The 12,871-nt window shown below is 39.1% G+C and overlaps 2 protein-coding genes across 6 annotated transcripts in view; one reads left to right on the top strand and one right to left on the bottom strand.

The window, feature by feature from the left end:
* Window positions 1-12,871, bottom strand: part of LOC105687908 — a 119,876-nt gene that overhangs the window by 63,434 nt on the left and 43,571 nt on the right. The gene's annotated exons all lie outside the window — the stretch shown is intronic.
* LOC105687907 overlaps window positions 246-12,871 on the top strand; it is a 40,327-nt gene continuing 27,701 nt past the window's right edge. Inside the window, exons 1-2 of one of the 2 annotated variants that reach the window (XM_048655306.1) lie at window positions 246-676; window positions 4,606-4,713. In XM_048655306.1, coding sequence (XP_048511263.1) covers window positions 4,703-4,713 — 11 coding nt within the window. In that variant the 5' untranslated portion in view covers window positions 246-676; window positions 4,606-4,702. The remainder of the gene's footprint in view (window positions 677-4,605; window positions 4,714-12,871) is intronic. The other variant, XM_012403859.4, reaches the window with a different exon arrangement.

Below are 12,871 nucleotides of genomic sequence, written 5' to 3'. Positions count from 1 at the left end.
TTTTTTTTCAGTCCGCATTGTCACACGCATTATTTCGGAAGAATCTCAATGGAGTGAGTAGATCTTCCATGTCAAGGTCATTAACATCCCTTTCCTCCGCCTTCAGAGAATAGTCGATGAACTTGAACATCATCATTGAAGCCTATAAGTGAGGTAGACGTAACTTTTCTACACACGATCAAGGAGTGGGGGAAATCTGAGAGCAAGAGATACTCTCTGACTGACTGACTGAGAAGCAGCAGCTAGTCAGTTTAGGTATATATCGCGACGATATTCACGCTTACCGCAGTAGAGCTTCACTCCGGGGCTGAAACGAGCTAGTTGTTCAATCACTCGGTCATTTATCGCTGATTCGAAGATTGAATCGGGTGAACCGTTTGTTTTTTGTTTTGAATTTATTTTTTTTTTTGTTTTTTTTTTTTTTTTGTTTTGCTCTATTTCGTTGTCAGTTTGGAAATATCGTGAAGTTATGTAGCGTGATTTTCTCCGGTGAGAAATATTAATGAATTTGTCGTTACATTGTTCCTGCATCTGCTGAAGGGATTTTTTGTGCAATTGCGACGTCGAATTGTCGCCGTAACAATTTTTCATCGTGAATAGCGCTCGTACGACCGTACACAAACTTGGACGCGAGGCAATATACGATATATAGGATATAACAAGGTTTCAAGAAAAAGTAATTACTTTGTTTTTTTATTTTTCTACTCCTCAGTTATCGTTGATGCCGGACGTTTGAAATACGTGAATCCGCCAACGAGAGATCAATGTGATTTTTTTTTTTTTTTTTTGCACACCTGCAAATCAGAGACCGATTCTTAGTTGAATCGAACGTGATTTGTTGAAGTTGTTAGAAAATCATGGGATCTGCATATGCCTGTGATCGATATCGATCCATCAGATCATCTCCGTTCAAAGAGCTATTTCAATTCGCATGACTTTCTAATTTTTTGAAATTCTTCGAAGCTGGCGGATGGTAACGGTCGCGGCACGATACTTTGACAGTGTTTTTATTTGGATTAATTTTTTCCCGCACACTTCATAAATCATGATTGTTTTCGGAGCAAGTGCCGAAAATCGCCGTTATGCCGTAGAAACGATCGTGTCTACCAAGGCGTATATTTCAATTGACCTGCATATTTGTGCAATCTTGATTTCATCTCGTCTGCAGCCGCAACGGTGATACGCGCCAGAGATTAGATGGATTATATTATATTATACGTACGTAAGGGTGTCTCATTCCGGTAGCCTGCGTACTAAAGGAATAACGAAACTTCTCCTAATCTGACGATATCTATTCACAGCGTATGTTTTCCTGGAAACTTCACATTATGCTTTGACAGCTGAAGTGTGACCCGCGGTAGATAAAACAATAGATTGTATGAATTCCTAATACTACAATACACGTTATCGAAGGGTTTATTTTGCGCTTGTTAAACAAGTTAGAATGAGCCTTTTCACTTGTTTATTATTTGAAAATTGTTCTCAATGACCACCGTCAAAACGCTGCGTAGGTGCGAGAAACAAAAATTACTCTTCCTGCCGGAAGGCAGGCCGACATAACCCGCGCCTACGTCGTAAAATATCAGTTTCGCACCTTCGGATGTTCTTTCGGTCGTTAATTAATCGAATAAATATCGGTGTATCCGGTTCGAAATCCCAGAGCGTGAATGGAAAAAGAAATAAAAACCAAGTTATCATGCGATTTTAGAAAACCAGTTCTGCATGCGATGACTCCTTGTTTCTTTCGTTTACTCCTTGTTCGCCGCTACTTTAGCCCTGCAATACTCTGGGAGTCAAGTACATCCATGGTTAGGAATCATGGAATCTGATGCAAGGATGAACTACCGGAATATTTCAATCTCACTTCTGTCAATCCGCCGTTTCGGCAGTACCTAAATTCTCAAATTTCATGAAACATGCAAAACTGTCACTCGGAAGGATAAACAAAAAAGTTACACCGAAATATTGTTACCCATTCGAGTTTAGTAAAGTTAACTTTGAGATGCCATAGATCTAACGCACAACTAGGCAAAATAAGCAGTTGCCTAGGGGCCCAACCTTATAGGGCACGTATGTACCGAAATGGTATACATGGACACCGGACATTGAAAAAAAAATGTCAATCACTTTATTATTCCTACGTACTGGGGGTGAATTCACCGTTAGAGAGAGCGAGGCAGCAAATTTTGGGGGCGGTTATTTAAATTGAATGTACATCAGTATCGGTATTATTATGTGTTCATCTACCGATGACTAATATTTTTGTAGTACTACAATGTTTTTACGTATACCCAACTATTTCGTCAGCGCACGCCGATAAAGCGACTCACCTGCTCATTTTTTTTCGACTTGATTTACAAATATCGTGATTTCGTATTGAAAACCAATATTTATCGCAATCAAATCCCTTTCTAAAAACTTGGTTTCACGCCAGATGAAAACTCGAAATCTGAAATGGGCGTCACGTTTCTAAATTCGGGCAGCAAAATAGCGTGTACCGATTGGTGCCGTTAGATTTTGCTTGTGGGTGGATGAATTGCACCGCTGAACGATGATGACATTTTATTCATTGGCTGAGGGTTTGATAATTCTTTTCTCAAACACGTCAGCCAAAAGCTTCTATACATGGTTTTTCGATTGAACCAAAGAATTGCCCAGCCAGAAAAATTTTTAGACTTAGATTTTTGTCAAAATTAAGGGATTTCTACAGTGTTCTTGAATATCATGATTTCGAGAATCCGAATTCGAAAGCCAAATTAAACTTCTATAAAATTGATCGAGTTATCGCTAATTTATCGACCCAAAAAGTGAATAATCAAGAATATCTCGAAGGGAAAATTTCATTCATATAGTTCCGTTTCGTTGACAGATTTGTGTTCCCGAGGTCATAATACGTTAGGAAAGTGTCCCACAATCGAATTTTATAATACTCCATTTTTGGCCCAAAAATCGAGAAAACCCAAAGAGGTACCCTTTCGTTTTCGCGCTATTTAATTATTCAAAAAAGAAGCCCTGACTCTGTTGTCCAGCCAGAGCCCCTGGGTCTCCATGTCCGAAGCTGCATATATCTGAGACCGATTCTCCTATCAGTTACTGAGTAATTGTTAACAAAACACGGAAAATTTTACCACGCATCTTACCATAAAACTGGCGAAAAATATTGAAAAATACATGGAGAAGTATTGAAAATTATTTTACAGAACGGTTATGTACGGGTTCCCGAAACGCTTTACCACATAGTTTTGTTGTAATTTTAAACACAATTCTCCTCGTAATCTACAGGGTGAATCCTTTAACTCTGTCAACCCGTCAGGGGTATGTTGGGGCTGCTCAGACAAGCATTTTGAGGTAACACACTTATGGTCGGAAACTCCTCCTAACGTCTGTGGAGGGCTTTGAAGATTTTTTTTTTTAATTTATTTATTTATTTATTTATTTTTTCTGGTACCCAGGGGTTGCTCCTACTTTCGCTCGGATTCGAACGTAATGGTTTATTCCGCGCTAAACAACGTACTTCTTAGTGTCTCATCGGTACAAGTCGAGTAATTATGAACCGCCTTACTTGGGTCGAGCTAACCAGATGTGCATTATGCGTACCGCGCCAATGATTCGAATTCACTCGCTGCGCAACGCTGGTATCGTGAACGGTTCCCAAACCGACCTTTTCCCCACAGGCAAGTTTTCGCTGCAGTTAATCGTCACGCGAGGGAAACTGGGTACCATAAAGAAAAAATTAAAAACAAAAAAAAACAAAAAAAAATTTTTAAAAACAAAACTCCAAAGCCCTCCACAGCCGTTAGGAGGAGTTTCCGACCAGAGGTGTGTTACCTAAAAATGCTTGTCTGAGCAGTCCCAACATACCCCTGACGGGTTGACAGAGTTGAAGGATTCACCCTGTATTCCCGTAGCCTCTAATCATTTGCAATGATCCGTCAAGTTTGCAAGAAATGACAGAAATATTGGAGAATCTATTCATTTGGCTTTACTTTTTAGCTTCTTTCAAATAGTTTGATCTGACCGATGCGATGCATTCGATTAACCGTAGGAAATATCTCATTGTCAGAATGACGGGGCGACTGAACGAGTTGGTCGGCTCGAAAACAAGTAGGTTATGTTCCTGCCTGAAATTACCGTGCATGAAGGCAAGAATAGCGAGATCGGCGTTCTTGGGTTGAATTCAGTCCGCCGTCTCCATCTGAAAATCGATATTCACAGTATTTCCGGCTAATTGCCAACAACTATCCAAACAAATCACTGTCAAGGTTATTCGTTGGCGGATTTATAATTAGCAGAGGGCATTCACCCTTCGTACAGTAACCGGACGTTGTTATAATAGCCGCAGAATCGGTCGTTCGACCATCGATTGCGAGTTCCTTTTATTCCTGAAATTGCGAATTTTGTCAGACAACGAAAAACAAGAGAATAAAATAAAGAAAACACAAGGTCATGCATCGCGAATTCGATAACCGTGACAAATGGGGATTCGCTCGTATACTTTCTGGTCCGTTGCACATTCAATTTCACAGATTAATTCGAGAGACGAAACCCGGAAGGAAAATTCTTCGTCGTATTTGTCACCGATTCCGTTTTAATATCTGTCAACAGTGCAACCCCTGCAACTTGACTAGCATCTGCAGCTCGCCGACCGCTGACCTTCATATGAATTATTCCAGCAACCCCGTGCAGCAGAACTAATCGCGTCATGACAAATGGGTAAGTCAACTTTGAATTTATTTCAGAATCGTTGAAATTGCAACTGAACCGTTTATCGATGTACGTCAAAACATCTCGAATTTTTTTCTACGTTTCCGTCAAAAATTCCGATCACGATCACCTCGTCATTCAGTTTAGCTAAAAGAATCGTGCCATTTAATCAAGTGATAATTTATCTGCAGATAGATGAAGTGCATAAGTGCGTAAAATGCAACGGAATTCACAGTTTCTCACGCGTAGATCATCGGAGACATCTTCGATCGCGCAAATATTGTAAGAACTAAAGTAGAATAGCCGAGGTCGTGAAACGAAGGTTTCTGCCCGCGATGGATTTGAAAAATCATGAAGAGACCTTTCATCCGTCTGAACCGATCCGTGAACATCTCAGCTGCAGATGGTTGGACGACGCAACCACTGTCCATGTGCTGGTTAATTAACAAAATATTCCATAAGAGCCGCTCATTTAACTTGAAGTAATAGGATAATGGGCTACTACGTTATGTACTCAAAGACGAAGCTCGCTTTTTCAGCGAACGAATCACTACTGATCTACAGGGTGTAAAACAAAAATATTTGCTCACCAGTCCACCAGACGCAGATTTTCAAGCCCGAGATGGGTAAACAACTACCGAAATTTATACCGATCTCCGAAGTGAAGGTTACACTTTTTTCATCAAGTACGAAAAATCCTACGATCCATCGATAAAAACGGTGCTCGCGAACGAACTGATTTTCATTGATTAACAATTAGTGATGTTTTTTCTCGACTCGGAACATTCATTAGCGACCTATACAGACCCTTTCGATCTTTGACGTTCGATTTCGACAAGGTCAAGGTGAACTTGTGTTCCATAGATCTTTATCTATAATCTTGAGTTGAATAATCGCCTGAACAATTTTTTTACCCCCATTCCGCTTGTATCCAAATATAGACGCGGTGAGATTTTTGTTAATAAACATTAGGTATGCGTTATATTGATAGATTTTTTCGAATCAATATTTGCCGACCTTGATGTAACGAGATAAACACGCCGGTGATTTACACCTGTAATATCTGTGCCATCGCCAGTCGTTTGTCACAACGGAAAACGCAGCTTGGAAGCACTCAAAAATACCGAGAAATGAATAATAAATAACTCATCCTGATGATGCGAAATTCTTATTATTCAGTAACTAAGTGGCGCTACAATTTGTAATAGATCTGTCTATGTACTTCAGTCTAGGAATATAAATCCACAACCCGCGTCCGATCGTCCACATCTGGATTGTTAACATAAAACTTGAGAATTTATGCGTGAAGATGGAGTTGACGTAAGGTAGAATAGAAAAATATCGTTGAAAACAATACGCATTGTTTTTATCTGGACACCGACCGTATTTCGTCTTTGAGGTTATCTCGATTGTTTTTGTCGCAGAGAAGTCCGGTCAGCTCCGGCAGGTTTTTGAAATCTGACGCACAGCTCGAAGGGATTGAAACGAGCACAACGTCGTTTTTTGAGAGAGACAGATGCCGCTGACAGAAGGTCTTCCGATCGCCGTACGCTAGGGTCCACAGGTCCTCGAAAAATCGGGGTCATTGACAATCTTTTGCATAGATTAAGCGGGTGCCAATCGAGCGCGGATCAATTCGTTGACCTAGGTCGAGGTGACTCATTCCTCGTCGGGTGTTGCACGAGCGATCGTTTGTTTGATCATGAAATTCCCTTTCACCGATCCAACGTCGTCGGCATTACAGTTTCACATTTTTCCCATCAACATAGAAACTCAGACTATACACACAGTTCTCTATTCCATTATACACGTAATATTAGCCGACCGTTCGATTAGCATCAATATTTTAATCACCCTATCGATCATGCGCACGTTCCGCGATAACTAATAACTAAAAATACTTACAAGTGCATTTCTAATTGTATTCAACGAGCATGCGTAAATGGCGTTGGCCTTCCCAAAATAGAATATATCTCTGATGGGATTACATTTAAAGTTAGCGCCACCCTACGCCGCATTTTTATATATCATGTTGAAGAATTTTTATTACATGGCTTCGAGCCAAGTCGTGAGAAATAAACAGAAAAAATATCTCCGATAGCTATGGCGTATGTATAACAGCTGATCAAAGAGAAAGAAAAACAGACGAGAGGAATGAATTTCAAGTTCACTTTTTCATGTCACAATACCAACCTGATCGCTGAATCGTAGACTAGAACGAAATTATTGTAACTCGTGTTTCACGCGTCTTGGCGGTTTTGAAGGTTATAACAGATCTCCTGTGCACTTCGAAAATGCGATTCATAGTTTCTTCGTAACAACGCTTTCCATTCGTACGAAACTCTGGAAAATTACAAATTATTTCGACATAACGTGATTGAGAATTTTACTTGCTCAAAAGTTTGACATTTATTATCATGTTAAAATCTTCAACCACTCGGCGATAAGTTATGGTTAATCTCGTTGATTGAATACCTCTTAAGATTGGAAATAAAAAATTTTCCCAATGGAAGAATTTTCACCTCAGTAAATAAGACCTTTCACGACCATAAATTCAATAGGTTAGTATTTTTGGTTCACCCTACTTTGCAGTTATCTAGAAATTACATACAAACACTGCACCGAATTGATCTCCGTTGTTACAATAAATTCAAGCGTAATGCATACCCACATGTCATATCACACAGAGTGTCCTATTTCGAATCAAGTTGGGATAGATTGGGATACTTTGAGAACGATTAATCGTAACAAAAGATTGTTGAGTCAATCGAATTGTGGGATTTTGTGTGGTACACCAAATGACGAGGTGGTAATTACACTTTCGCGAAAATTCGAATGTGAGTCTTTTTTTACTGGTTTCGAGTCAAATCGAACAAACAAAGAAAAAAAATCCATACTCAAAAAACGAGTGTACTGGTGTATTTTATGCGCTTCTCCCTATCTGTCTTGACGCTTTTATTATATAATGCGGTATCACATAAACGCAAAAAACGTACAGAAATATACTTAGAATAAATTTAGTGTAATCGAAGAATTTCTCAGTATAAATATAATAGTCATTGTCAGTCAGAGTAATGCTGTCCTTCAAATCTATAAGGACTTCGGAAATGAATTTTACAATAGTTCAAGGACGAAATTAGAATGCATAAGAGTGGAACGTTATCACCATTTATAAATTGAAATTTGGCGCTCATCGATAGTTATTATATCATAACACGTGTATGCACGTTTTATAATTGAACCTTCATTCTGATAATAAATATCGATGTACCGATCAAACTTTTAGGACGAAAAAATTTATAACAGATGTTACGCACGAATTCCGATTTCGCGCAGCCCGTGGGTAACAGCTGGATTGTAATTTTTGACGCCGCACAATATCCTTTCGCCCTCAGCTGGAGTCCCGCGAATAACATGAATTATGGAAAATTATCGTCTCATGCAAAACACTCGTTTCGTTATACGCCTGTAAAATACCTCTCGATTATTTTTCTCTTTCTATTCAGAGATTAATTATATTACGTTCGAAACAAATATATTTCCAAACGAATTCTCGATGAGAAATAGTTATCATTGTTTTGTTACCATTTGTTATTTAATTGGATTACTGTAACTTACTACGCAATTTTCTTGTACCCAAGAAACTGTAGGAAAATGAGAATAAAAATACATGTATGTATGAGTTATTAACAGTGATTTGCGTTTAATAATGATGAAAATAGACGGGAATTTGAATCATTTCGATTTCTCTGTAGGCTACGTACCGACCCGAGATCAGAGAGGTTCGATGTATTTGTTGTGCAAAATTTTTTACATCCTCCGATTCAGAATCAAGAATATAACATTTTCTGATAACAAACGCCAAGTTGACCTTCATGTGACCCAGACAAAGTAATTTTAAAAAACTTCGATGACACCAAGTCTACTTCTCCCCTCTCAACCCTGCAACTTTCATATAGACATTTTTCCGTGCCCCCAAATATCCAAATATCGCGGTAGTTTACTCAAAATCAGCCACCCTGTATATTAATGTGGATCGATTTAAGTACAAATGTCGCAAACACGTTTCCTCTCAGTCACTCTTTCTTCTCAATTTTGTCCCTATAAATGGAAAAACGCTTTGAGCTGTAGGAAAACGTCATATCAAAAAATACTTCATTTGATTAATTTCTGAAAATCAAACGACAAGTATCGCGTACGTCGGACTAATCAATTCGCGCAATATTTGATGCTAAAAATTTCAAACTGTCGAGAAAATTTTTCAGTCGACTCTAAGAATTTCGGGAATGCTCGAAATTGTGCCATTCCACGGAAATTTCGTTATGTACCTAATCGCAAAATCTTCGAGACACCCGGTTTTCTTTTAAAAATCCATGTACCTCGTCTCGGTCGATGTAGTTAAGTGATTGAACTTTGTTATCAGCCATCGATTTCGCTCCAGGCTATAGACTTTACATCTGGATATACGTACGTATATCAGTTTGATGTATGGGTCATTCTACTGTAAACTCAAAAAAGCATATCAAAAACAGTTTTCAGAGGTTTAGAAGCGAAATTTTGTAAAAAATAATAGTGTACGGTGATCAAAAAAAGATAATTCAACATAAATTGACGAATTTTCTGACGCCCAAAATGTAGCTATTTTGTAATTCCGGAGCTCCAAATTTCAGAAGCATGAAATCTATGATATCAAAAATAGCAAGACTTTCACATGTATTTTTGTGACGAGAGATAAATTTTTTTTCGGAAAATATCCAGAACGCACTCTTTATTTTGCAAATCAAAAGAAGAGTCTAAAATGTAATTCCCGAAGTCATTTTCGCGAATTCATTAAATTTGTTTTGGAAGCCTATGAAAAGTGGCGCTTTTGAGAATGATATTGCGAGAGTCACGTCATCAACATCGATGATCGAGCTCTGCTAAGCTAAAAAATTGCAAAACCAAAAAGAACCAAAAATATTAATCCACTTAAAAGTGCACGTAAGTTTTTTGCTCAGACATTTCGATGCGATCTTTCAAATACCGTTTTCCCATTCTAGTAGAATAATGCAAAATATCGAAAAAGCTGTAATCTGCAGTGTAATTTCCGAAACCTCAATTTTGAAATTTTTTTTTCTCGGATATTAATCAGGCAATTCCGTCTGTCTAGACCATCAACTCGAACGCACGTTCGAATTCATTCAAAAATAGTATCGCGAGTTTTCTTCCAATGTCCGTGAAAAAGAATTCAGAATCGAAGCGTGGTCTGATGATGGAATAGGGCAATGTACTTGTTTCGTTTCTGCTCATTCAACAACTGCATAATCGATTGAAAAAAAAAAAAAAAAAAAAACAGACAAGAAAACGTTAAAGCTTCCTATTTGAAAGAAGGCGAATCTGCAAAACGAAGCAGGGGCTCCTATTTTCAATCAAAAGAAAAAAAAGGAATCGACCTTCCAGTGACTTTGCATCGAAGAGTCCACGGGTCGGAAAACTGCAACAGGATTACTGCCGTGAATTTCCGGAAATTCATTGTCCCAGAAATGTTTTCGAGACTCAAGTTAAAATGACCACCCGGTACGTAAAATCTACGAGCATGAGCTCGCGATACGATACTGTAGGTGTCACGCAGCTACGGCCGTTGTACCACCTACGTCGCGACCGATAGGTAACACCCTATACATCTCTCTGTGAAATAGATATCCCCGGTACGGCGATATCCCTAGGGTTAGTCCAAGATAGATCGCAGCGGCAGCGAGTACCGACTGTAAAGGTACCCGCCGTACTCACCCTACCCGAGACCACCTGCAACAGGAGAATTGCGTTTACCACTACAATGCACGATAATCATCGGGGCGATCAACTATGGCGGATCACTATGAAGTGCTCAATTTCGAAGGTGTCGCTAATTAATCGTAACAGCGTGAATTTCACGATGCCGACAACCGACTACTCTTCCTTCGGTTCGTCTGTTCGAAGCCCCGTTCACCCTCTTCGGCGGATCATCCGAACGACGATGCCGAAATTCGCGGCAACGAATCCCCCGTCAAGTTGTGACTTTAGATCTTACCTTTGATTTCCCGCCCGAGGCCATCCGGAGATAAGTAACGCACGGCACTCGGCACGGTGCTATTATTCTTCTGATAATAATAATGTCGTCAATAACGTTGATTACCGTCTACAAAGTGTGTGTATAATAACCGAGGTAGATCGAATTCAAGATGTATGTACCGCACACGGGCACATGGGTATCTATCCGTAAAAATTTCATCAACTTCAATGCCTCTGGGAACGATATATGTTAACTCTCTCGTTCATGAATATAATTTTACGACTATCGTCCGCCATGGTCGTTGTACGTACGTCATATGACAAAACGTTGATATACCACCACCCCGTGAGTTTAAAATGTTGTAGAAGATCGTAAACATGTTACAATTTTTAACCAATTTCATAAAAAATTTGTTTCTCGTAGACAAGATAAAGCTACTTTCATTTTTTCGCTAACATCAATGTTCAATATATCCACGGTAACGTGCACACGAGGGTGTTTCAGAAGAAAAAAAAAAAAAAAAAAACAAAGAGAAAGAGTCTCTTCCGAAACACCCCGACAAACATAGACAATTATTATCACTGTTTTCTGGGCAGAAGCAATTCAACCCGCGCTGAAAAATGATCGTTTTTCAACATCTGATATGAATATACCGAAGACTTTACCCAGATCTATTACGCGGTGATTTTTTTCTTTTTGCTTCTCTGATCTAAAAACGTAATAAAGATGAAAAAGGTTTCATTGTACCGTGACAGGATGGCCTCTCCGAATGTGTGTTACCCCTTCGAAGGTCACCCGTGTGAAATCGATTCTTGGATATTGTGTGTGTGTATGTGTTATACTTCCGCGTCCGTGAAAGTCTACGAGTAATCGGATTTGAATTCAACGACAATCCGTTAACCTTATCAATTGTTTTGTGATTTGTACATCTGGGGGGGGGGGGGGGGGGGGGGGGGGGGGGGGGGGGGGGAGGGCGGAATGTTGAACATCGTTATATCAATGCGTATGATATTTTTCGGATGAAATTGATCGAGTGCACGATATAACCATGTTTTATATCGTTAACTGAATACTTAAGACACTGTTCAATTCAGGTTGGGATCACGAGTTAACCTGCGTCGTACGTTTCGATGAATTGAAAAAAATCCCTTCGAACGATTCCGCGTAGCGTAGGTATATTTGTGACAAAATCGATTTAGTTTAGTTTACGTTGGTTTGCGGAAAAAAAACAGACTGGTAACAAACTATGGAAATTTCAAGTACATCCGATAATGATTAGTAAAGTTGCGTTTAGCATAGAAAAAGCATTTAATTCGTGAACAAGTTTTTCCTAAAATTACTTTCCCCGACATGGTGACCTGGACAGTTCGATACCACAACTGAATCCATTCGAAACTTTCATGTTTGATTTTTTTCACCCGACCAGAAGTCGTCAGTAGTTCGGTGCGCCTCGTGTCAAACGCGTTCCAAAAAAATTACCAGACATCGAATTTTTTTTCTACGAATCCACCACGATTCGCGTCTCGCAAAAAATCTGATAGAAATTTTGACATTATTTCGCGTAGCGAATTAATATTTTAAATTCAAAGTCAAATTGATCGAAATCCAAGTGAATGGAAACTGGAAACGGGAGATGATGTTTATTATCACCGGCAAACAATTTGTTTGGAAAAATCGACAAGTTTCGTCATCGCAAATAAATTTACGGAAATACCGGTTTTTTCTTCCAAGATCCAATAAGTGACGACCCATTGATGAAATCATAATAATCGCCGATGTAATTAACAAACCATTTCGCGCTATAACATTATTAAAACAACCGTCGGTTCGCAAACTATCGCATATTACCGTCAGGTGTCACGTGTGCGTGTATAACCACGAATATGTTGTTCGGTTTTATGGCTTAACAACTCATTACTTACACGATTTATTCGTGCCTTACCCAATGGCGACGCCCGTTATTATTTGTACCAGCAAACATTCTGATCATAGCTCATTATAAATCGGAGCTCACGGCACCATGTGTCAACATCAACTATGATATGTGATTCGAATTGAACATAGAAAACCTATTACCGGTAATCAAGTTTTATAGCCTTGAATCAGATATAGAACCGGTAGTGGCTAACGCCCATG

Source organism: Athalia rosae, chromosome 5, assembly GCF_917208135.1.
Source record: "Athalia rosae chromosome 5, iyAthRosa1.1, whole genome shotgun sequence".
Taxonomy (NCBI): Eukaryota; Metazoa; Arthropoda; class Insecta; order Hymenoptera; family Athaliidae; genus Athalia; species Athalia rosae.
This window is presented reverse-complemented; position numbering and strand designations above follow the sequence as displayed.